The sequence below is a fragment of the Heterocephalus glaber genome, unplaced genomic scaffold, assembly GCF_053883595.1.
Source record: "Heterocephalus glaber isolate CG9 unplaced genomic scaffold, H.glaber_assembly_v1.0 deba00001504, whole genome shotgun sequence".
NCBI lineage: Eukaryota > Metazoa > Chordata > Mammalia > Rodentia > Bathyergidae > Heterocephalus > Heterocephalus glaber.
Genome location: NW_028258324.1, coordinates 70,865,529 through 70,890,572, shown reverse-complemented (window position 1 = coordinate 70,890,572; position 25,044 = coordinate 70,865,529). Strand labels below are relative to the sequence as shown.

General features: G+C 42.1%; 1 protein-coding gene across 6 annotated transcripts in view; it reads left to right on the top strand.

Moving 5' to 3' along the window:
* Yeats2 (YEATS domain containing 2) overlaps positions 1–25,044 on the top strand; it is an 88,465-nt gene that overhangs the window by 53,833 nt on the left and 9,588 nt on the right. For 5 of the 6 annotated variants that reach the window (XM_087186814.1, XM_087186815.1, XM_087186811.1 and 2 more), the window contains 10 exons: positions 1,463–1,570; positions 2,207–2,389; positions 8,548–8,806; positions 9,865–10,026; positions 11,520–11,674; positions 12,278–12,436; positions 15,212–15,388; positions 19,094–19,277; positions 22,103–22,231; positions 22,717–22,815. In XM_087186814.1, the coding sequence (XP_087042940.1) occupies positions 1,463–1,570; positions 2,207–2,389; positions 8,548–8,806; positions 9,865–10,026; positions 11,520–11,674; positions 12,278–12,436; positions 15,212–15,388; positions 19,094–19,277; positions 22,103–22,231; positions 22,717–22,815 (1,615 nt within the window). The remainder of the gene's footprint in view (positions 1–1,462; positions 1,571–2,206; positions 2,390–8,547; positions 8,807–9,864; positions 10,027–11,519; positions 11,675–12,277; positions 12,437–15,211; positions 15,389–19,093; positions 19,278–22,102; positions 22,232–22,716; positions 22,816–25,044) is intronic. The other variant, XM_087186816.1, reaches the window with a different exon arrangement.

Genomic DNA, 25,044 nt, shown 5'->3' with positions numbered 1-25,044 from the left:
TGAGGTGCAAACTGTTCTCTGAGGAGCCCTGAGAATGCAGAGTCCTCCGTTTCACATGAGTAGTGCCAAACACAGCATGTCTTCTGTTTAGACCTTCAGTGGTTTCCTGGTCCAAACCAAGGTTTTCCTCTAAATTTTGTGCCATGTGTGAGTGCTGTGTTATGTGAATGTCTGAATTACAGTAATTCTTTTGAAGGTTTTAATTCTGCTAGGCTTTTGTTTTTCTGTAAGGCTGAGGGTGGAACCCAGGACCTCATGTTGATCCATGTCCCCCCCTTTTATCTTGAGCCAGGGTCTTACTCAGTTGCCCAGGCTGGCTACCTGGCAAGTAGATAGGAATACAGGCGCACACCACTTCGCCAGGCTTGCCAGCTTAGTTTTTAATCTTTATTGATGAACTTTTCAGACATAGTCAAGACATTTTTTTTTTTTTTTGGTACTGGGGATCAAACTTGGGACCTTGCGCTTGTGAGGCAGGCAGCAGAACCACTGAACTAAATCCCTGGCCCTAGAAAATTTTTTTCCCAAGAAATACTCTTAACCCTAAAATTTATTTATGGCAAATTACCTCTGAGATTTGCATTTTGTCTTTCAGAATTAAGAGACAGACTCCAGGAGTTTTGAATGTTGAGTTTGTTGTCTCTGTGTATACTGATTGTTCTTTTTTTTTTTTTCTTTTATTGGTACATTTTAGGTATACAGTATGTTTACATTTATCATTGGGTGCTTGTACCTGTACATGATGTATCTTGGTTCTTATTTTTTCCCCATTACCTGTGTGCCCTTCCCTATTTACATACTTTGTTTCCATATTTTTTTTTTTTTCTTTTCTCATAATTTTTCCTTTCCATTCTTTCCTTTCCCCATCTCCTCCCACCACCCCTACTACCCCTTTGGACCTTTTCCTGTTTCAGAGTATCAATTATTAGTTGATTGTTCTTTTCATAGAAAGTCTTTATTGAAATAATTTCCATGGTATTCCAGTTATTAGTAAATTTAACAAATCAAGTAGAGACCACAATTAAAAAGAACATGAACTGAAACACTGCACCTACTCGTTTTAATCATTTATTTAGTGCCTAGGGTCTAGGGATATAACAAACAAAATACAGGCACTGTTCTTTAACAGTTTACTGTCTGCTGGGGACAGGGAACTAGACACATGCAAGTCATATGTTAACCAAGTATTAGAGGTTATAGGATAGCGTTTTCATCATATAGCAAGATACATATGAGCACATTTTTGCTAAGTTAGAACTTTTCTTTGCATTTGGTTTCTAAAGCAAGATTAAAATGCAGATGTAGAGACTTGGGGCACTCCTCAGAATTCTGGGCTGTTTTGTTTTGTATTTGGCTTATGTTGCTCAAGAATGCCATGGGTTTGTATTAAATACAAGTGATTAGAATATATGAAAGCACCCATTTTGACCTGGCTACACAGTATGTGTTTTTGTACCCACAGCAGGAGGATTCTTTGTTTGCATCTATGCCACCTCTTTGCCCAATTGGTAGTCACCCTAAGGTTCAGAGCCCCAAACCTATAACTGGAGGACTTGGAGCTTTCACAAAAGTGAGTATTTTTTTTGGTAATGGGGATCGAACTCAGGACCTTGCGCTTGTGAGGCAGGCGGCAGAACCACTGAGCTAAATCCCCGACCCTAAAAGTATTTTTTAGGGCATTGTCCTTCAAGTCTGTATGGTCTTTTTTTTTTTTGGTACCGGGCATCGAACTCAGGTCCTTGCGCTTGTGCGGCAGGCAGTGAAAACACTGCGCTAAATCCCTGGCCCCTGTATGGTCTTGTTATATAATCCTTTCTGTGGAACATTGGAGGTGAGACTACCGCCTATGACATGTATGTCTCAGCTCTAAGATGATATCCTAATTCTGGGACTTGATTCCATTTCGTTAGTTCTGTCTGCTTCCTTAGAGCTCAGCAGGTTGGAGAGTTCAGAAACACAAATCGTATGTTGTTCCTCTCCATGTCCATTTTGCTGCCAGTCTCTAAAGTAAGTAATGGAAGCACGGGATCAGGTTCAGGTCCTACATTTGGCCCCTTTAATAGCTGTTACAGGCTATATTTAGGCAGTATTTTACCCTTGTTGTGGAGTCATTCTCATAAAGTTAATCCCCATAAACAGAATAGGTATAGATACTGATAGTTTTTTCCATGGGTTATTTATTCAGTGTTATTGTGTTTGTTGCAAGGTGATCATCAAACAGGAACCTGGTGAAGCTCCTCATGTGCCCACAACGGGAGCTGCCAGCCAGTCACCACTTCCTCAGTATGTGACCGTGAAAGGGGGTCACATGATAGCTGTATCCCCTCAGAAACAAGTTATAACTGCTGCAGAAGGGTCTGCCCAGTCACCAAAGATTCAGCCCTCCAAGGTTTGTTTGGGATAAGGGTTGGGAGTTCACTAAATGAACGTTGTTTGTCTAAGTAATTGACAAGTACTGAAAAGGTTCAGGGTGACAGAGTTGCCAACCCTATAAAATGCTGTGGATGACAGTTGGGTTGGAAAAGGTCAGTTGATGGTGAGCCTGTCTGCCCCTGTGGTATCCCTGACAAGAGTAGTGCATGTATCATAGAGGGTCCAGGAACAGTCCCAGTGGCAAAGGGATGCTGGGTCCTTCCTCCCTGGATGAGAGGGCCTGGCTTCATAGACACAGCTTTCCACTGAACTTGAATCTAAGCCGGCATTACTGTTTCAACTGTGATAGCAGAGTGCTGCAGTTTATAGCTGTGGTGTCTAGGTTCTGTTTAATGGTCTCTTTAATGATTTTGGCTCTTTAGAGAGGTAATTTTCCTTACAAAGAGGAGTTTGTATCGTATTGGGAGAACTATAAGAAAGCGCCTAGATCTGAGTTTTCCTACATTGATTAGAAAGAGAACCTGCTGAGTACTTATGTGTGCCAGCCTCATATGTACATTAGCTGTGACACTCACACCACCCTGAAAGGTGGTTGTTGTCACCTGGTGTTACCGTGGCTCTGAGAGGTTGAACAGCTCCTTGGAGAATGTTTGGCTAGCAAGCGACAAGGGGTTAAACCCAGGTCTGATTACTCCAGCTTCCTCTTCCAGAACTAGTAAAAATTCGGGAGCCATTGTTTCTAATTCAGCATGTTTTAGAACAGAGGTAAATTAATTATCTGTGTTCTGGCCAGTATATTCTGAAGCTACTAAGAATGTTTTATGGATATTTTTCAACTCGAAAGCCAGATTTTCTAGAGAGTGAATTGTTTGAGAGGAATATTGTATTCTAAAATAGAAAAAGGCTTTAGGTAATTTTGATTAGCCTAGATACCTAGATAAGGATTGAGATAAAAATTCATAGTAGAGGGCCGGGGATTTAGCTCAGTGGTTCTGCTGCCTGCCTCCCAAACTCAAAGACCCCGAGTTCGATCCCTGGTACCAAAAAAAAAAAAAAAATCATAGTAGTATCTGATAAGAATCACCTGCAGATCTAAAAAGTATTGACACCTAAGGTGTTCTTGAACTTACTGAATCAGAATCTCCTTTGGGTTGGGGTGTCCTGGGAGTCTTCATTTTTAATAAGCTCTTCTGCTAATTTATGTGCTTAGGCAGACATAGAAAGCATGGAGCTATATAGCATCAAGTTTGATTTTGGTGCTTCTATGGCCAAAACCAGGCGTCAGCAGTCCTTTAGTGAGTAAGTTATTGTCATCTCTCCACTTCTGTTCACACTTTTCTCACGTGTTCTTCAAAATCTACTTTGCTTCATAGAAGAGTATGTCATTTTTCTGGTGTGTGTGTGTGTGTGTGTGTGTGTGTGTGTGTGTGTGTGTGTGTGTGGTTTTTCTGGTTTGTTTTGGTACCAGGGATCAAACTCAGGACCTTGCGCTTTTGAGGCAGGTGGTGGAACCACCGAGCTACATCCCCAGCCCTATTTTGTTTTGTGTTTTTGAGATGGTCTCACTATGTACTTTAAGCTGGCCCTGGACTCACAGAGGAGCCAGGCTGGCCTCAAACTTGCGTCAGTCCTCCTGCCTCAGTCTTCCAAGTGTGGGGACTACAGGCGTGCACCACCACACCCAGGTCCTGATTGAGGTTTTGAGTCAGTCTGCCATCACTGTTGATTCTCAGAAGTTCTGGAATAGTCTCTGCTTTTTGCCACTTTGCACTTTGCCAGTCCATTCATCCAGCACTGCTGAGCAACCATTCTGTCTTGTCACATTGCCATCTACGTACTGGTGGTAGAACACTAGGAGAGAGCAAGGGGTCCTGTGCTGGAATACCCTGAATGGGGCGTAAGGCACCACAGAGTGGAAGACCACAGAGAAGGAGTTGAAGAGAAAAGGCATTGCTCTTTACCAGGACCTTAGTACTGGCTTTGGACTTGACATAAGGATCAGTCTTGACGTAAGTACAGACTGTCCCTGGTTAATGGTCACGTGCATTCCTAGAAAGTGTCCAAAAATGGGAAGCTAGAAAAAGTGGTCATTTGCCTTCCACACAATTTTGGCAAAATAGAACTACAAATTCTTTTTTTTTTTTTTTTTTTAATGAAAGTGGAGCGAGGTTCTCCCTCTAACTTGGAAAGAGACAGCTGAATAGCAAGTGGGTTTTGTGTGGCAAGGAAGCAGTGCAGCATTGTGAAAGACCATGAGCTTTGGAATTAGCTGCTTGCTTGTGTGATCTGAGGAGGTTATTTAATCTCTCTGAACCCTGATTTTTTTCATCTTGTCAGACAATAATACTGCCTTTCAGGCCAGTAGGAGAATGAGAGAGTTTTGTATATGAAGGACCTAGCAGAGGGCAGTGATCAGTAAGTGATAACTAATGTGGTGATGTGTGTAGACAGGCACGAGTGCCATGGTGATGGTCTATGGTTTTGAGTATGCAGAGGAAAGTTGCAGACGTGGAATCTTCTCCTTCAGGGTGCTGCATTCTGATTTGCCACAGGTGTGCACACAGCCCAAGGAGGCCAGAAATAGAAACACTGGATCACAGCGTGCATCTAGGTAGACCATTTATAAAAGACACAGAACAAAGTCTGTGCTTCGTAAAGCTAGGAGGAAATTATCACCACCCAGAGAAGTGTTGTGGAATGTCAAGAGGAGAGAAGTTGGTATTGAATTCAAGTTATAGGCCAGAATGTGTTGTTTAAAGAGGAAAAACTAATTTGGCATTATTGTATTCTACTTAAGGGCCCTTCTTCTTTTTGGTGCCCATAATCAGCTGTGTCTAGAGTTTTCCCCTATAGAATGTAGTCTTTCTTGTGTTTTCTTTTCTGAAGCAAAAAGGGGGCCTTGTGAATTCCACCATGTACATGGTAGATAGACTGTTGGTAAAGACTGCCCTCCTGTGGCCAACTTGGGATGTCATGTTTTATCAGGCTTATGAATCTGATATATAGCATGTTAGTCCCTGGTTTTATTACATAAATACATAGCCATGGAAGACATACAGTGTTTGTGTTTTGGAGATTTACATAAGATATGGTTTTCTTTACAACTCTGTTTATACAGACACATGTAGTTCTCATTCAATTAGATTAGAAAGAAATATAGTAAAAGATAACTTTTCTTAAAAATCAGTTGAAGAGAGAATCGCAGCTATCCAAAGAGGGAACAAACTGCTTTAAACAAAAAAGATGGCAAAGCCTTTCATCTAACTTACAAAGAAAAGTTGAAGCTTGTGGCACTGCATAAGCAAGTTCTTATGGGCCCATATAATCCAGACACTTGTCCTGAGGTTGGATTCTTCGATGTGTTGGGAAATGACAGAAGGAACAAGTGGGCAGCCCTGGGAAGCATGTCTAAAGAGGATGGCATGGTACAGTTTGTCAAGCTCTTAAATAGATGTTGCATCCCACAAAATAGAGAAGGCAGAGCAAGAGAAAAAAGGAAGGAGGAAGATGAGCAAAGGTGACGGGAAGAGGAAGAAAGAGAATGTCTGCTAAAGAAAGAAGAGAAGCATAGGTGAGAAGAAGAGGAAAGGCAGGGCTGGGGATTTAGCTCAGTGGTTTTGCCGTCTGCTATGCAAGCACAGGGACCCGAGTTCCATCCCCGGTACAAAAAAAAAAAGAAGAGGAAAGGCTTAGGTGGGAGGAAGAAGAGAGGAGGCGAATAGAAGAAGAGAGGCTTCGGTTGGAGCAGCGAAAGCAGCAGGTGATGGCAGCTTTAAACTCCCAGACTGCCGTGCAGTTCCAGCAGTATGCAGCCCAACGGCATCCAGGGAACTACGAACAGCAGCAGATTCTCATCCGCCAGCTGCAGGAGCAGCACTGTCAGCAGTACCTGCAGCAGTTGCATCAAGTCCAGCTTGCACGCAACAGATCTTTAAATTCCCTGGAGATATATCAGTGAGAAGTTAGAAGCTTTGCAGCCTTTGTATAATCCACAAGAGGAGGAAAAGAACATTAAACCAGAGTTCATTCAAGATACTTTTGAGGAATTCTTTTATGTCTTCTATAGCCTGTTTCTACTTCAGTATATTGCTTCCCTTTTTTCTGTTTTCTTTAATAGGCATTGAGATGATTTTTCACTAGGATAGCTCATATAAACTATCTTGTTCATAGGTTATCACTTAATGAGGGGAAAATCAGACTAATAGGGCAAATTCAAGAAACTTTGAAGTGGTATTGGAAAACCACAGTTGAGATCAGAATGATCAAACTCAATTTATTCTTCGGTTGACACAGTGTGGAAAAAAAATTTTGCCAGCTGTTTCTCAGACAAAGGACTAATATGTAGAATATATAAAGAACTCAAAAAAATCAGACACCACCCCCCCCAAATTTAAAGACCTGGTCCAAAAGTGGGCATCTGAAATGAATGCATTTCTCAGATGAAGAAGTAGAAATGGTGATACATCACTAGTCATTTGAGAGATGCAAATTAAAACAACACTGAGACTCCATCTCCAGAAAGTATGCCTGTTATCAAGAAATCAACCAATAACAAATGCTGACGGGGGTGTCGAGGAGGAGGGGAAGGAACCCTGGGAGTATAGAGTGGTGCAATCAGCGTGGAGATTCCTCAAAAAACTAAAACTAGCGGTTCCATTTGACCCAGCTTGTTATCATCCTGAAAGAAAAGCATCATACCACAGCGATATATGCATACCCTTGTTTATATTGGCACAGTTTGTAATAGCTAAATCTTGGAAGCAGCCCAAATGTCCATCAGCTGATAAATGGATAAGAAAATGTGTTGTTTTATACAATGAAGTACTACTCGGCCATAAAGGAGAATAAGCTTGAGACATTTCTAACTAAATGGATGCACCTTGAGACCATACTCTTCAGTGAAATAAATTGGACACATGTGTTTAAATACCGCATTGTTTCTCTGGTGTGAGAAACCAAAAGTGGAAATAAGGACTAAAATGTATAATATATATTGGGAAATGGGAAGAAAATGTTCAAATGAGAAGGGGAACAAGGGAGGGGGGAAGGGGAAAGGAAAGAAGGGACAAGAAAAAAAAAAGAATAGAAGGAAAAAATGGAAACAAAAGCTTTTATAAAGAAGGAGGGGAAGAGGAGTTGAAGGGAGGGAAGGGGAATGGTATAAAAAAAGCGAGATATATCATGGACAGGTACACATTCCCTATGATGAGTGTTATCATTATGTATATCTAAAATGTACCAATAAATGTTTTGCTTCAAAAAAAATTCAGTTGGAGAAGGCATCATATGGTATACTAGGAGTTCTAGAAATGGAAAGAAGAAATGATCATCTCAGATGGGGATAATATAGGAGAGGTTACTGAAGAACTGGGACTTAGAAATACTTACTGGAGTTTAGTTCATACATACATGGGGGATGTTCGCTGTACCATTAATGTGAAATTTAAAATTTTCCAGTAGTAGTGAAATATTTGCATAGATTGTGGTATACTCTTGCAGTGTTTTATTTGGTCAGCTGAAGATGTTTTTGAAATATAAGCTAAGGTGTTGGCTAATAAACATTACTGAACTAAATGTACAGCATGGTCCCAATTCTGTGTTTTAAAATATGTATTAGAAGGAATTGGAAGAAATTACATTTAAAATTTTCACAGATTATTTCTAGGTCTGTAGAATTTTTCTTTAGACTTCTTGTGTTTCCCAAATTTTCTATTACAAAACTCATATTACTTTATTTTATTTTGGTACCAGGGATCAAACTCAGGACCTTGTGCATGTGAGGCAGGCACGGTGCCACTGAGCTAAATCCCCGGCCCTCATTTTACTTTATAATGAAAATAAGTTCTAAAAAATAGTTGAAGTGGGCTGGGAATTTAGCTCAGTGGTTTTGCCGCCTTCTGCGCAAGTGCAAGGACCCAAGTTTGATTCCCGGTACCAAAAAAAAGGTTGAAGTTAAGACAGTAGTCTTCAAGCCTTCATTATTATATCCAAAGTGTAAGAAATGTCATTTCTCCCATGTGCCCAAGCAGCCTTCCTAGAGGGCTGGGCTAGATGCCGCATGTCACATCCAGGCCCTGGCTTTGTTCCTCGCTAGAACAGAATGGCTGCTCTGCTCCAGGAGCACTTGGAGTGCTTGACATGAAGCACTGCCGGGCTCTCCTCTCTTTCAAACAGGTTGTCGGGGTGCCAGTTGGGTCTGCCTTACCTTCAGCAGTGAAGCAGGCTGTGGCAATCAGTAGTGGCCAGATCCTTGTGGCCAAGGCCAGTTCTTCTGTCGCCAAAGCAGTTGGTCCAAAGCAAGTTATGACCCAAGGAGTTGCCAAAGCACTTGTGAGTGGAGGTGGAGGAACCATCGTTGCGCAGCCAGTACAGGCCTTGACCAAGGCGCAGGTCACTGCCTCTGGCCCTCCAAAGAGTGGATCCCAGGGCTCAGGTAACTGGTCCACCTGGGGGCTTTGCTAGTGATGCAATTTGGTATTGATCCTGACTAGGAAGGCCTAGTAGGTTGATGCCAACTTTGTGGTTCTGCACTCCGTTCCATGGAGACCTTATTAATTTAAGCTAATTTGGTCTTTAAGTCCTCTTTAAGGACCATGTTTAGAGGTTTTAAAACTGTGTGTGCTGATCAGTAAATTTTTAAGGTATAAGTGAAAATTATTTGACTTAAGTAAGACTTTTAAAAGATGAATCATGGTTTTATAACGTATGTGTAAGTTGTTGACTAGCATTTCTGAGTTCATAGAAAGTGAAGAGACCTAGAAGTCTTGTTAAATCAGTAAATTCATCTCTTACTAGAACCTGACTAAAGGAACCTTAAACAAATGGGGGAAATGTGTGTGCAGTGGTTATTTCATTAGTTGTGTAAACCACAGTACTTTTGAGAGTAAAATGAGTCAGTATCAATAGTTACACTGAGGGCTGGGGCATAGCTCAGTGTAGAACATGTGCTTAGCTCATGGGGGTCCCTAGGTCCACAGTCAAAATTACAATGAGACCTAGGTGCAAACTACTGCAGAAGCATTCTAGGCAAAACCAGAGCAGATATAATCAGCCTGTTTATAAACAGCCTAAGTTAGTTTGTGGTAGGCTCTTCTGGTGTGTAAATAATTTTTTAGTTAGCAAGATATTTAAAGATATTAGCCTTTTTTTTCTTCTCCTAGTACTGGGGATTGAACACAGGGTTTTCATAGTGAGCTACATCATTGTCCCTTTTTAGTTTTTGAGACAATTTCTCTATAAGTTAGTTGCTTAGGCTGGGCTTGAATTTGGGATCCTCTTGCCTCAGCCTCTCAGAGTGCTGGGAATGTAGACATGTACTGCCACACCCGGCCGAGTATTAAACTTTATTTAGGAAACATTTACTGCTAGTGTTTTTAAATAAATATTTATTACTCTGTATTTTAATTTAAAGTGTTGTCCATAATTCTAATTTGTCTTAACTGTTTTTCTTCCTTTTTCCCCTTGTTTCCCCCCTCCCCATTACCACTTTAGTAATGGCAACCTTGCAGCTACCAGCCACTAATTTGGCTAACTTGGCAAACTTGCCTCCAGGCACTAAACTGTACCTTACCACGAACAGCAAGAACCCTTCAGGGAAGGGGAAACTACTGCTGATTCCACAGGGAGCCATCCTGCGAGCTACCAACAATGCCAGTTAGTCCACCCTTGATCACTCACTGTCCCGGGTCTCTGGTGTGTTCTTCTCGGCCAGCAGAGTGGCAGTTCTTACCTCTTCCAGGAAGCGTTTCCATAACTCCGCAATGGTAGCATTTGCCCACGTGGATTTAAAACATACATGTAATCTAACTGGAAATGGGTTTAAATCGTCACAGTACTGGGGGTAACACTGTTATCTTCCCTGCTCAGAGTTTCAGATGATCTCACTGGAGAGGTGTGGGTAGGAGGCTCTTGGGAGAAAGCCGCCTCTCGCTGACGTGCAAGTGAAGAGTTCTTCCTTCTGCTGGATGCCCCTTTTCATTTTAAAGGAGATGGAATAGGGCCGGAATCAAGCATCTCTGTTTGCCATTATTTAGGCTTTTTTATGTTTGTTAGGCTTGGAGATGAAAGGAGAAGTACAGGCTCATCCTAAGTTTGTACATCGGGAAATCAGAATTACATAAACTTTTGCCTTTACGTACAGAGAACACCAGTTTGGGTTGTCTAAAAAGGGAAGAGTAAAAGGAATGAGTTATTTCCTTCTGAATCAGAAGCAGAATGATATAACAGTGAGGCTCATTAAAAATTAACCAGCCTTGCCAAATGCAATGTAAGCTGGACACCATTTGTTTATTCTCTGATGAGTCATTGCCCCTCTCAGTCTGGTGTGTTTTCCGCATCCCAAAGCAGTGGAATGTCACAAGGTTAGGTGAAAAAGGACAAAATAAGTATTCCAGAATTCACCCGGAAAGCTACTTAGATTTTTGTGATAGCCTTAGGTTCAAAATAAACCACTGGGAAGGAATTTCTTCCAATAATAATAGTGGAATTGAGGTTGGGAAAGAAGTTGAGTATTTGTGGCCCAGGTAGCTTATATCCTTTATATATAATGTATTATAATATATCACTGACATTATCAAAGTGGAAATAGAGTTCATAGACTTTGAGGTGAGATTTGAAGAGCAAAAAAGAATAAGAACCTGGAGTCGTTATAAATGGAGGGTTTTGATTAAAGCACTTGGCTAGAAAATAGTGTCAGGCTTGTATTCTACCACAACCAAGTCTAAATACTTGTCAAGAATAAATTCTTCATTGCACCTAGAGTTGAAATATAATCAGCTGCCATTCAGTGGAAAAGACAGGTTGAGTGTTCCCCATCCAAAATGCTTGGAACCAGAGGTGTTTTAGAGTGCAGCTTTTTTATTTGCATAGACTTTTATCAGTTGACCATCCCTAGTCCACAGATCTAACAATGCTCAGAAAGTTGGATTTCAGGTTTCCAGATTACACATGCTCAGCCTGTGGATAGATTCTGATCTCATTTGCAAACTCCAGGGCATCCTCTTACTCTTGTTGCAGAATAGACAGATTATGGAAGAGAAGGAGGGGGATGGTGCTAGGAGGGAAGCATCTCTGTAGACTCAGCAGCTTTTTTCTGTTAGACTTTTACTTGACACTGTTTATGATGCTGTCGTTCGGTGTGCTTGCAGGTCTGCAGTCCGGCTCAGCCGCCAGCAGTGGTGGGGGTGCTGGTGGGGGAAGCGGAGGAGGAGCAGGAGCAGGAGGAACCCAGAGTGCTGCCGGCCCTGGTGGGGTTTCCCAGCACCTGACATACACGTCCTACATCCTCAAGCAAACTCCCCAGGTCTGCTTGTTTGTGTCTGATTTTTAAATCATCTTGCTATCTGATAATTACCTTTTGTTTTTGTTTTTGGTAATGGAGATGGAACTCAGGACCTTGCACTTGCGAAGCAGGTGCCAGAACCACTGAACTAAATCCCGGCCCCTAATAATTACCTTTAATTATCATTGGTTTACTGACATTTTAGCCATGTTACAAATCTATTATTTGGGAGTTGATTTGTCTGAGAGATGAGGAAACAGATTCAGAAAGGCCTGAATAATTTATCTAAGACATGCCTGCTAAACTAACGGTAGAGTTTGAGTCTAAACCCAGATGTTTCTCCCTCAAAGAAAAATTTCCACTGCACTCATTGCCTCCCAAGTCTGTGAGGTGATAAATAGTGTTAATATACAGTTGGAATTTTGTTCTCGGAAGGACTTAACGAAAGCAATAGTACCAAATCGTGCCATTTGAATTAGGTTGGATTCAGTGGTTCTGATTGAGTAATTGCAGAATGAAGGGGAGACTATTATAGCTTGTAACTTATACCTTTGATTTAAAGGGTCAGAGCAGTCCATTTGAATTTAACAAGTTCCTAGGTTGGTTTGTTTCTCCCTAACTTAGGGCACATTTTTAGTTGGCCAGCCCTCACCCCAGACACCTGGTAAACAGCTGGCTGCTGGGTCAGTGGTCCAAGGGACACTGGGAGTCGCCTCCTCTTCTGCACAAGGACAGCAGACACTGAAGGTTATCTCTGGACAGAAAACCACTTTGTTTACACAGGTAAGTACGTGCCCACACACACCCCTGACACGTGACCATCGCATTTAACGACATATTTGTAGCTTGTGCTTTCACAGACTCGTAAGAAAGTAAGGTTACATAAGAAAATGAATGATGAAATAGTGTAGAAAAATAAGAATAGACCTTGAGGTTTTGGAAAATATAAGTAGAATAAGAAAGTACAGCTGAGAGTTATTCAGATGTACAAACAGTGGGTTCCAGTACAGTTATAAGGTGTAAATTTGACAGCAAAAGCAAAATGAGAACCATGATCAGTTATTTAAAAAATCATGCTGTTCGGGTGAAGCAACACATACTATTCCTTAGAAGCAACAGATTTCTTGATACTTGATAAAATTTCTCTAATGGGACCTCATATACGAGACCTTGAATAGTGAGTGCAACAGATGATTATAGTCATGATATCCCTTCAGTGAGTGAATGTTCTCGTGGATTTGGGGCATGTTTCTTCATTTGTTTTGTGGTGCTGGGGATCAAACCAAGAGCTTTGCACATGCTAGGCAAGGGCTCTACCACTAAGCTATGCCCCCCACCCTTGGGCCATGTTTCTTTGTTTTGTTTTGTTTTTGGTACTGGGGATCAAACCCAGGACCTTGTGCTTTTGAGGCAGGCACGGTGTTGCTGAGCTAAATCCCCCGCCCAGCCGTGTTTCTACAGCATTCTTTGATATACATCAAAATGACAGAACTTTGAGTGAGGGACATCATAATCATCTCTACAAAGATCCTATTGCTAAATCTCCAAAACTTACCAGATGAAACAGACAAAGGTACCGAAAGATGTACTGCAGTGTGACACCATCCATCACAGACAACACATTTTCTGTGTGTCTGTATATAGTCAGTGTTTCTCTGAAGATGGAGTATTACATTTTTGTCAGATACATTCTCTGTGTCTGATGAGCTAATCATGTTTTCTTTTTTCTAAGTCATTAATCACATTGATATTTTTCTCTTTTTGATTTTAAAAAATTTTATCAGTACATGTTTATAGTACATGAAGTTTACATTCATCTTAGGGAGAAGATGTGTGTACATAACACAGCTTGATTCTTTTTAAATTCTCTTCCCATCCACCTCCTCTAAATCCCATTCCCCTATTTTCATTCTCGCTCTTATTTTTAGTTCATATGTATGACATACAGTGTTTGCATTCATTGTGGGTATCTGGTACATGTAAGTGACACATCTTTCATCTTTTTACTCACCCGCCCCTGCCCTCATTCTCCTGGGCCCCTTCCCATCTGCAAAAGATCCATCTCTGTTTCCTTGTCACTCATTTATTTTGCTCTTTATTTGTATTTCACCTTACTCAGATGAGAGATGCCATATGGTACTTTTATGACTTAAGGAAATGTATGTGTGTGTGTGTGTGTGTGTGTATATATATATATTTTTTTTTTTTTTTTTTTTTTTTAAAGACAGGGTCTCAGTATGTAGTTTAGGCTGGCCTTGAGCTCACTAGAGCTGAGTATTCCATTATGTACATTTTCTTTTTTTTTTTGGTAGCAGGAATTGAACTCAGGACCTCATGCTTGCCAGGCAGACTCTTTGCCACTGAGCTAAATCTCTGGACCGATCCTACATTTTCTTTATCCATTTGCCTGTTGGCATACAGGCTGCTTCCAGGATGTAGCTATTATGAGTTGTGCTGGTATGAACATTGGTATGCACATACTGCTGTAATGTCTTTAGCTGTTTCAGGAAGATACTTGGATGGGGAATATCTGGATCAAATGGAATTTCTAATTGTAGTTCTTTGAGAAATCTCCGAGTACTGATTTCTATAGAGTACTGATTTCTATAACGTTTGTGCTAGTTTACATTCCTACCAACCATGTAGGAGGGTTCCTTTTTCACCACAGCTGCACCAGCATTTGTTATTCTTGATTTCTTGGTGATTGCTGGGATTATAGGTGTGTACCACCATGCCCAGCTCAGTGAGCCTATTATAAAGAATTTGAGTTGAAATAACAGTGTGTATTAGTCGTTTTCTATTGCTGCAATTAAATATATATGCCTGTGTAATTTGTGAAGAAAGGCGGTTTATTTTGTTCTGAGTTTTGGAGGCTGAAAGCCCAGGATCAGGTGGCCATGTCTGTCTGGCCTCTGATGGTGGCCCTGTGGCTACGTCTCAACTCAGGAATGCCGTGGTGATGGGAGTGCAAGAAAGAAGAGGTTATGCAGTGAGACAGGAAGCCTGGGGGACTCAGGACCAGGCTTGCTGTGTTCTAACAGCTTGCTTTTGTGTGAACTGACTCTACACACAGCCAGCGTCCATCCCTGTTAACAGCTGTGTCCTCGGTGACCCAGTCACCTTCCACCTGGCTCCTCCTCTCGGGGGTCCCACAGCTGCTCACTGTCACTCCAGGGCCCACCTCCCTACACAGGGACCCTTGCAGGGCACACTTTTCAAAGCCTATCCAAGCCACAGCACTGTTGGTAGGCTAAATTAGGTATCTTTCTAAGAGCAAAATACACATTTTACTTCAGTGCCTGTGGAACATTAATAAGTGGATTATATACTTAGCAAATAGTAATTTGGAAATTAGTTCATTTACTTGTTCTGAATTAGTGTAAGGGAACTTTATAGGTCAAAGATCATAAAATTTAGGCTTGAGGAAAAGTGCATAAGCACCTCCTACGGTCTTGATTAGCAAGACTTCCTTGGCTGAGTTCTCAAATGTAGGTACGGAATAAAGAGGGCCTCTTAACCTGGGCACCTCCATTACTTCTGCCCGTTCTGTGTCTGCAGGCAGCCCCCGGGGGACAAGCTTCGATAATGAAAATAGCTGATAGCACCTTGAAGTCTGTGCCGGCCACCTCGCAACTCTCAAAGCCTGGGACCACCATGCTTCGGGTAGCAGGAGGGGTCATCACAGCTGCTGCTCCCCCCGCCGTGGCCCTCTCAGCAAACGGGCCTGCACAGCAGGTGAGAACCCATGTGGTGGGGGAATCTCGATAAAACCCAAGGGTAGGAGGAGCCTGAGGCAGATACCCAGCAGCTGCACCAGTGTGCATTTTTCAAGGATTGAAATGCTGCTTTTTTTTTTTTTCGGTATTGGGGATCAAACTCTGGTCCTTGCGCTTGAGCAGCAGGCAGCAAAACCACTGAGCTAAATCCCCGGCCTGAAATACTGCTTTTTAAAAAAAAATTCAAATGGTCACATATCGTGGCACAATTCTGTAATCTTAGCCCTCTATAAGCTACAGTGGGGGGTTGTGAGTTTGAGGCCAATCTGGGCTACGTACCAAGACCCTGTCTCTGAATGAATGAAAAATTAAATATGGGGTGAATAAATTAGAAATTGAATTATAATTTACATGACGTAAAATTTACCTCTTTATGTTACAGACTTCAGTGGTGTCTATTGTATTCGCAAGCTGATCATCTAATCTGAGAACAGGTTTTATTATCCCCAAAGAAACCCATACTTAGTAGCATTCACTTCCCAGTCCCTCCAGCAACCCTGAGCAACCCCTGACTGTTCTTTCTGCATTTGCCCATCACAAACACAGTCCGTGTGGGCTTTTGAGTGGCTTCTTTTGTGCAGTGTAACACTTGCAAGGCTCATCCATTTCGTAGTGTATCAGTACTTCATTCCTTTTCATAGCTGAGTAATACTCAGTTTTATGAGTAATACCGCATTTTGTTTATCCATTTATCAGTTAGTAGACATTTGGATTGTTTTCTATTTTTTGACCTCTGAACATTTATGTACAAGTTCTTGTATAAACATACTATTTTCATTTTCTTGTCTGTGTAGCTAGGAATAGAATTGCTGGCCCGTACAATAACTCATGTCTAACTTTTTGAAGAACTGGCTGTTTCCCAAGCACCTGTACCATTTTGTATTCCCACCAGCAATAAATGAGGGCTCCAGTTTCTCCACATTTGCGGGGGCAGGGTTGAGACAGGGTCTCGCTATGCAGTTCAGACTGACCTTGAACTCACTGTGTAGCTCAGGCTGGCCTCAAACTTGTGGCAATATTCCTGCCTCAGCCTCCTCAGTGCTGGGATTACAGGCGTGTGCCACCTCGCCCACCTCTCCACATCTTGTTGATACTTGTTCTTGCCTTTTTTGCCTTAATAATTAGCATCTTGGTAGGAGTGAGAGGTATTCCATTGTTTTGATTTTAAATTCCCTGATTGATAATGATACTGAGCCTCTCTTCATGTATCTACTGGACATTTATATATTTTTGGAAAAATTATCTAGATCCTTTGCCTGTGTTTTACTTGGCTTGTCTTTTTATGATTAAACTGTAGGAGTATGATGGATGGATGGATGGATGAGTAGGTAGATTTTTTTTTTTTGGCAGTCCAGGATATTGAACCCTGAGCCTCATGCTTGTATGTGTAAGCTATTGCTGAGCTACATCTCCAGAGCTTTTTTTTTTTTGGTACCAGGGATTGAACTCGGGTCCTTGCGCTTGCGAGGCAGGCAGCGGCACCACTGAGCTAAATCCCCGGCCCAAGAGCTTTTTAAATATTTATTATGAGACAGGCTCTTGCTAAGTTGTCCAGGCTGACCTTGAACTCATAATCCTGCCTCAGCCTCCCAAGTAGCTGAGATTACAGGGATGTACCACTGGATGTGTCCTGCATTCATGTTGCAGGTCTCTTCCCAGATTTGCAAAACTTTCCTCCCACTCTGAATTACCTTTTCACTTTCTTGTTATGTTCTGAACTACAAATTTTGCCAAGCATTGTGGCTTACACTGTGGGAGGCTGAGGCAGGATTGCAAGTTTGAGCCCTGAGCAACTTAGTGACTTAGACCTTGTCTCAAAATTTAAAAAAAAGAACCAGGCATGGTTGCGCGTGCCTGTAATCCCAGCATTCAGCCAGGTGAGGCAGGAGGATCACTTGAGTTCAAGGCCTGCCTGGGGTACTGTAGGGAACGGGGAAGGGGACATTATCAGGACCTCTGCCATGGGTCCTGGCCTTCAAGCCACCACAGCACAAGGTGAATTAAAGAACAGACAGGAAAGGAGACTTAGAGTGATGAGGCTGGGTCTTGGGACCTGGTCAGTGCTGCTGATGGCAGCAAAGACAAAGGCCCTCAAGTGCATCCAGGGTTTATTGAGGACAGTGGTGGGAAGGACTAGGGAGCAGGGTGTGCCCTGAATGCATCTGTGAGATACTGCCGAGCACCTGGCCTGATGGCGCCAGGCAGGGCTGTCAGGGAGTCGGCACTGCTTCTCTTGCTTGGATGGAACAAACCGGTACTGGGACCAGGTGCAATCAGGAAGCAACCCATCGGGTCAGTGAGAAGCCATAGTTCAGGGGAAAGGGTTTTAATTGGGGTCACGCTGGCCTCAGCCGCACGTAACTCAGCAGAGCCCTGCCACTTCACAGACCAGGGCTTAGGCCTTGGTGACAGCCATTAGCAAAGAAGCAATACTAGCCCAACTCTGCTAACTGACATGTCCATTTGAGTCACATAGAGCTTTGGTCTGACTCCTGATACAAAAAGTATAGCCAAAATAGGGAAAGCAAGAAGCAGGAGCCACTCATAGCCCCCCAGTACTGGCAGGCATGTCTTCTACAGGCTACATAGTGAGTTCAGTACCAGCCTGTGATACATAGCAAGACGTTGTCTCAAACCAAATAATAATAATATTAATAATAATAATAAAAATTTTAAAAAGAGCTGTGATACAGAGAAGAGGCCCTGGGTTCAATCCTCAGTACCACCCCCCAAAAAGATAAAAGATCACAGAATTTAAGCCTGTGGTTGAGTCTCATTTAGGTCTTTAATCCATTTGAGTTGACTTTCTGTATGGTATGAGGTGGCAACCAAGTTTCATTCTTCTGTGTGTAAATACCCAGCAGAACCAAGACATTTTTCTGAAAGGACTGTCCCTCTGAATTGTCTGGGAACCCCAAAGACGTCTATGATCTGACCATTTACTTCTCAGGCTTCTTCTCACATAGCTTCTACTCACCCATCTGCTTACTAGCTGTGCTACTCTGCTTTGCAGTTATTTAGCCTGCCATGTTCTTCCATGTCGGACTTTCTGTATGTTCTGTTCTGCCAGGAAATGCTCTTTCTCTCCTTTCTTCTGACTTGACTCTTGCAGGGTCCTTCACAGTGCCATTTATCTTACCTGACGCTTTTCCATACCTTACCTCTGCATCCCTAGGCAGAAGCAGCAGCATCCCTGTCTTGTGTGTGGGGGCCACATACACACCTGTGGCTGCTGTGGCACTGATCATACTCAGTGACCCTCTCCTTCCTCCTTGATGGCTTTTACCTCTGAGCCCTTGCATTTAGCATTTAACACAGTGTAGCCATGTAGATGTCTCTTGAATGAAGTGATAGACTTTAAAACATTGCAGTGAATTTTTCGTAAGTCTGATTTTTATTTCATGTAAAAAAAATTTTTTTCTGAGAAAAAATGGTGAAATAGCCTTTTATAAAGTGATACAGTAAGTGGTGAATTTTTCTTCATGTGGTAACCCTACAATACTCCAACTCATCTGGTCCATGAAATCTGAAATTATGGGAACCACTGGCTAGAGAACCCATCCCTTTTTAAGTGGCATAATGTTTATCGGGTAGACAGGCACTGCTCTAAGTAAGTTACGCTGTTCCCTTCTTTGTTCCCTCATCCCGGCCTGTGGCTGAGCAGTCTGAAGGGACAGTCCCCGGCTCTTCATCTGCTGTCGGTTCTGTGATGAAAACTGCCGGGCACACGCAAGTGTGTGTGAGCCAGGCCACCGTGGGAACCTGCAAAGCCGCGGCTCCCGCTGTAGTCAGCACAGCTTCCCTGGTATCCACCCCGAACCCTGTCTCTGGGAAGGCCACGGTCTCAGGTCAGTTGCATCTCTTTCTGTTTCTCTTTTTGGGCTAGAATCTTTTTGAAAGATCTTAATTTAATAAGCTATTAAAAAACAATTAACCCAGAGCTGGTCTTGGTGGCACATGCCTGTGATCCCGGCTCCTTGGGAAGCAGGAGAATCGCAGGTTCAAGGCCAGCTTGGGCAGCCTAAGCAAGACCCTGTCTCAAAAAGTAAAAAGGGCTGGAGATGTATGTAGCTCAGTGGTGGAGTGCCCCTGAGTTTAGTCCCCAATACCACAGAAAGTATAAAAAATTTTCACTTCTAGTTTGAATAATAATCTTAAAATGATACAATAAAACCATAGCCACCTGGAACCCTACTGGGAATTTTATTGTTTTCATAATGTAATTTTACGGAGAGTTGAGAGCTTATTCTCTTTAAAGAACCGTGTTTTTTTTAAATTAGTGATTAATTTTGAATGAAACTCATTACAAAACAGCATACATTTTGCTCTCATAAATTCTTATGATATCTTTGCCTATACTAAGTGGCCCCCAAAAAAGTAGCTTTTACTTTGAGTAACATAGAGACAAATTCTGAGGCCTTAGTTAATGTAGCTCACTTTAGCTCTCACCTGGAGAAAGGAGGTCGATAATACCTACCTCATGAAATCAGGGGGATTGCCTGAGTCGGGTACCTGTATAGAACATCATCTGGTTTATAGTAGTGATTGTAGAAAGCTGCTGCCATCATCATCACTGTCGCTGCTTTTGTTTTTAGTCTGTAATCCCTTATTTTGTGTTAAAATCTGAGGAGCTCTGAAAACCAAAGGTTATATTTTTCATAATTGTCACAGCAGTGTCAAACTGTTACAAAAGCTTCTAAAGAATCTTAATTTCTGTTTTAAATCTTGTTATAAATTAGTAATGACCAGTTTACTGGCTGGCACTGGTGTACAGAAAGCGTTTCGCTCATGTGCACACACGCCTTCCTGTCTTTGGATAAGAGGTTATAGATGTTATTCTGAATGTGGCTGCATAGCAAGCCCATGCCTTACCCACTTTTTGGATAGAGAAAAGAATAAATTTTTCCAAAATTCTCACCTCCCAGTTAAAACTGGCCAAGTTGTAGTTAGTGTGCATGTTCTATACTGACAATGTTTGTTGGAGGCCCTGTGTCAGGCAGCAGAGTAGAATTGGAAATATAAGCAATGATTATCCTAAGTAATGAATGGCCTCCCCGCTCCCATTTCCTGCTCGAAGTTCTACTCTTACAAGACGTTGCTGATAAACTTTCTGTATAACATTTTCAAGAAGGACAAAACTATTTCCTATAGACAACCAGCAGTTTTTTAATTAAACTTGTGTGTGTGCTTTTCTCCCCCTGGTACCGGGGATTGAACTCAGGACCTTGCGCTTGGGAGGCAGGGGTGGTGCCGCTGAGCTTAAATCCCTGGCCCCCATGTGTGTGCTTTGAACTGCTCAAAACAAAGTCACCATCAGAACTGGAGCGGATTCCTCAAGGGAGTAAATGCCAAGAGATGAAGTCAGATCCCAGGGCCTGGGAGGCCACGGCAGGGAGCTGGGGCAAGGCTGCAGGAGGGGCAGAGGTCTGCTTCCCCTTCCGAAAGGACCCTCTGCGCTGAGAGTGAGCTAGAGGCGCAGGAAGTGGAAGCTGAGTAGGAACATTCGGTGACGTCAGGGAGCTCCAGCTAGACTCAAAGGAGTTTTCCAGAAAGAAAATAGTGAGAGGGAAATGATCCCTACGTGAAACAGGCATTTCCCCCAGGATTGAAGGGCAGGAACTTGGAGATTCAAAGGGTGCAGTGTGTAGCACAGTTAAGGAAAGATGGCCCACACCCAGGCACAATTTAAGAAATCAAAACACCGGGAATAAAGAGAAGACCTTGGAAGAGAAAAAGAAAATTTTAGAAATTGCGTTACAGTATCACCGAGCTTCTCAGTAACAATGCTGGAAGTAGGAATACCACTTTTCAAAATTTTAGGGGAAAATTTCTTCTGGTGTAGAAGTCTGTAGTCAGCAAGATAATTAACTGAGTGATGGAAATTACCTTTACTGTAAAGTGAGAGAGGATGACCCTCTCTAGAATGATAGAGAACATCTAATGTTTGAAAAGTAAGAGATGCCCAGAAATGGGAAATGTAAACTAATGACTGTAGATGGGCTGAAGTATGTACATGTGTAGGATCCATATTAAAATGGACCTTGAATGATTTGAAGCTAATTTTGAAAGTATTCTTTAGGAAATTGGGAGCCAGGGTAGGTTTTTAAATAGTAGAGTTTCTACGTGAAAATACAAAGTTTTATATTCCGTAAGTATACATCACAGCTATACACAAAACAAACTGTCATAGAAAATAAACATGGAGAATTATCTGAGAATGTTAATACTTATCATCTCTGCAGTAGGATTTCAGGTGGGTTTTTTTGTCCTTTATGTTCGACCTGTTTGTGAAATTTTCTGTATTACTTTATGATTGTAGGACAGGGACAGTTTAAAAATAAATCATTCCTGGGCCGGGGATTTAGTTCCGTGGTTCCACTGCCTGCCTCGCAAGCGAAAGGTCCTGAGTTTGATCCCTGGTACCAAAAAATAATAATAGATAGATAGATAGATAGATAGATAGATAGATAGATAGATAGATAAATTCCTGTCACATCACTGTTTCATTGTGAAGTCTGCAGTGCCTGTGGCCTCCTGTTTCTGATTCTTTATTTACTGAAAGGGTGAATGTCCCGGAACTTCCTCCTGGGAGAAAATACAAGTGGCAGAGAGGACAGGGAATGTAAAGAAACCATCTGTCTTTACATTGGCTTTATCTTCCCATTTACTGTAGGATTGTTAAAGATTCACTCCAGTCAGTCCAATCCACAGCAGGCTGTTCTGACAATTCCCAGCCAGCTCAAGCCTCTCAGCATGAACACCTCGGGAGGGTTACAGACGATACTGATGCCTGTGAATAAAGGTGCGTCCCCTGCCCTTGGGCTGCCATGGGCTCGGTCTTGGGAGAAGTTTGTGTTCCACCGGCTGCTGCCGGCCCTTGCCTTGCACAGCCTGTCCTTTGCTCCTGAGGCCCAGCCCTGGTACCTTGGACCATAGAGCACCCACTCTGGGGCTAAAAGCACAACCTGTTGGTTTCTAAATAGTGGCTTATTTCTGAAGTTGAGTCAAGGGGGAACATTTTCAGCATTTGTGAGAGTTGAAATTTATTGGCTTTTTATTTTCTTAGTTTACTGAGAAGCCTGCACTCTCACAGTTGAGGATAGAGCTCAGTTACTCTGGTATTAATAATAAACAGCCAGGCTTCTGTATATCAAAAAATGACCTTCACTATTCCTGTTGGCCTGAGATTGTTCTGTTTGTGAAAATATGGGGTTGCCATGTAGGTGTTAGGACATCTCATTCAAAACAGTTTCTGTCTCTGTTTTCTCCTCCTTTCTTGCCCTTTAGTGGTTCAGTCATTTTCTACCAGCAAATCACCTCCCATTCTGCCTGTGGCTGCCCCAGCTCCAGCTGTCCCCAGCTCTGCTCCAGCAAATGTTACAAAAGGTACATGGGATCTCACAGTGTTTTTGTCCCAAAGTTTTATGCAGGTCTGAGTATAATCTTAGTTTTTTGAATTTTCACCATCTGTGAGTCAGTCACTTGACAAATAGGTACTGACTGCTTATCTAGAAATTGAGAGAAATACAGAATGATTATTGTCTTCCGAAAATGTATAATCAGGTTGAAGAGAATTGCAGTAAACAACAGCAGTGATTGATAAATGCAAGGTAAGTGGTGTGGAAAATGATTGCTGAGGTACTGCAGTCTAGGATGCCTGATTGAGGTTGTCAGGTGTAGCGGGGGCAGGACTTTGTATGGGTGTGGATTTTATGCCAAACTTGACCAAAGTGGATCTTCTTCCTGTGGAGAGGTCAAGGGGCCTGGCAGGTTGGGGGGGCAGTAGAGGCAGAGACTCAGAGGGCTTGTTTGGAGAGGTGGACCAGTTAGGGACTCACCGGGAGAGCACAGGTGTGACAAAAATAGGGACCAGGCGTGGCAACCTGGCAGGGCGACCTTCCTGACCTTCCTGAGCAGTCCAGAATTACTAGGAGTAAGGGGAATACGCACTTCTAGCAGGGAAACTAGCAAGAATCACTTAAGTCAATATAGATAGGAAAATGATTTGAATTTTTATCTATTAGCTACAACAATTAGATAATGAAATCGAAAGAAAACATTTACAGTAGCACCAAAGATCAGTTAACAAAAATAAGGAAAGCTGGGACAGTCTACTAAAAACAGTCAGCTAAACGTTTCTGAGAGAAATTTAAAGGATTTAAATAACATGGATATATCATACTTTATTGAAAGATTTGAATATTATCAGTTCTCCAAAAAAAAAATGACATGGATTCAGTTGTCTTAACCGTAATCCCTATAATATTGGTAGTGATAGTAGGGTGCATGGCGGTATTTATGTGTAGAAATTGAGTAGTCTAAAATGTGTATGAAAATAGATTGCCGGCCATTGTGGCATACCCCTATAATCTCAACACTTGGAGGCTGAGGCAGGAAGATCACCCTGCAAGTTTGAGGCAGCCTGGGCTGGGTAGTGAGTTCAAAGCTAGCCTGAACTACATAGCAAGATCCTGTCTCAAAAAACCAAAATAAATAAATAAATACATACATACCTAAAATACCCAAGACAGTCTTGAAGAAAAAAGCAGGAAAATTATACCAAACCTATACATATATTATACATCTGTAGCACTTGAAATAAACTAAAATTGGCTCAAGAATAGGCAGATTAATAAAGCAGCATATAAAACCACATATATATGGTAACCTGATTTATGACAGAATCAGTATGGAAAGGATGGTCTTTTCAGTAAACAGAACTGGAATAAGTGGATATATCCATTTGGGAAAACAGGAACCTTATCTTTACCCTATGTCATAAACAAAAATAACTTAAGTTGGATCATAGACCTGAATGTGAAAGGTTAAAAAAGAAAGTTTAGGGCTGGGGATTTAGCTCAGTGGTTCTGCTGCCTGCCTTGCAAGCACAAGGACCGGAGTTCGGTCCCTGGTACCAAAAAAAAAAAAAAAAGAAAAGAGAAAGCTCAGAAGAAAATACAAGAATATTGTCATGGCACCAAAGAGGTTATTTGGCGCCGATGTGCATGGTGGATTGTCAGGGCAGGGCATGGAGCTGGAGCCGGTGCTGAGCAGTGTGCAGCCGTGGCTTCTGACCCAGGAGTGCTAGGAGAGCACAGCAGCCCCTGGACCTGACACATTGCTGTCTTCTCATCAGTAGATGTAGTCAAGGTCGTGCACCCTTTATTGCAAATGCTTGGGTCAGATTTCAGACATTGTTCAGACTCTGAAACATAGTATTTGCATACACATAAATATCTTGGGGATTGAACTCAAGTCTAAACATGAAAGGTATTTTGTTTCATATACGCATTGAAGGTAATTTTATGCAGTATTTTAAATTTTGTACATGAAACAAAGTTTCATGGTGTGGAATTTTTCACTTGGGACATCTGTGCTCAGAAAGTTTTCAACTTTGGAAAATGAGGATATTCAGATGAAAGACGCTCAACCCGTAATATTAAAAACCTGATGTGATTAGCTTGTCAGTTTCTAGGCACAACAGATCTGATTTTTGCCGTCTGTGTTTCAGAGCATGGGGGTGATGCTGAAAGTCAGTAAACTTAGCTGGGGGATGGGATTGAAGAGGCTATAATAGCAGAACAGCTGGCACGGCAGTTTAGTGTGGTGCTGTGG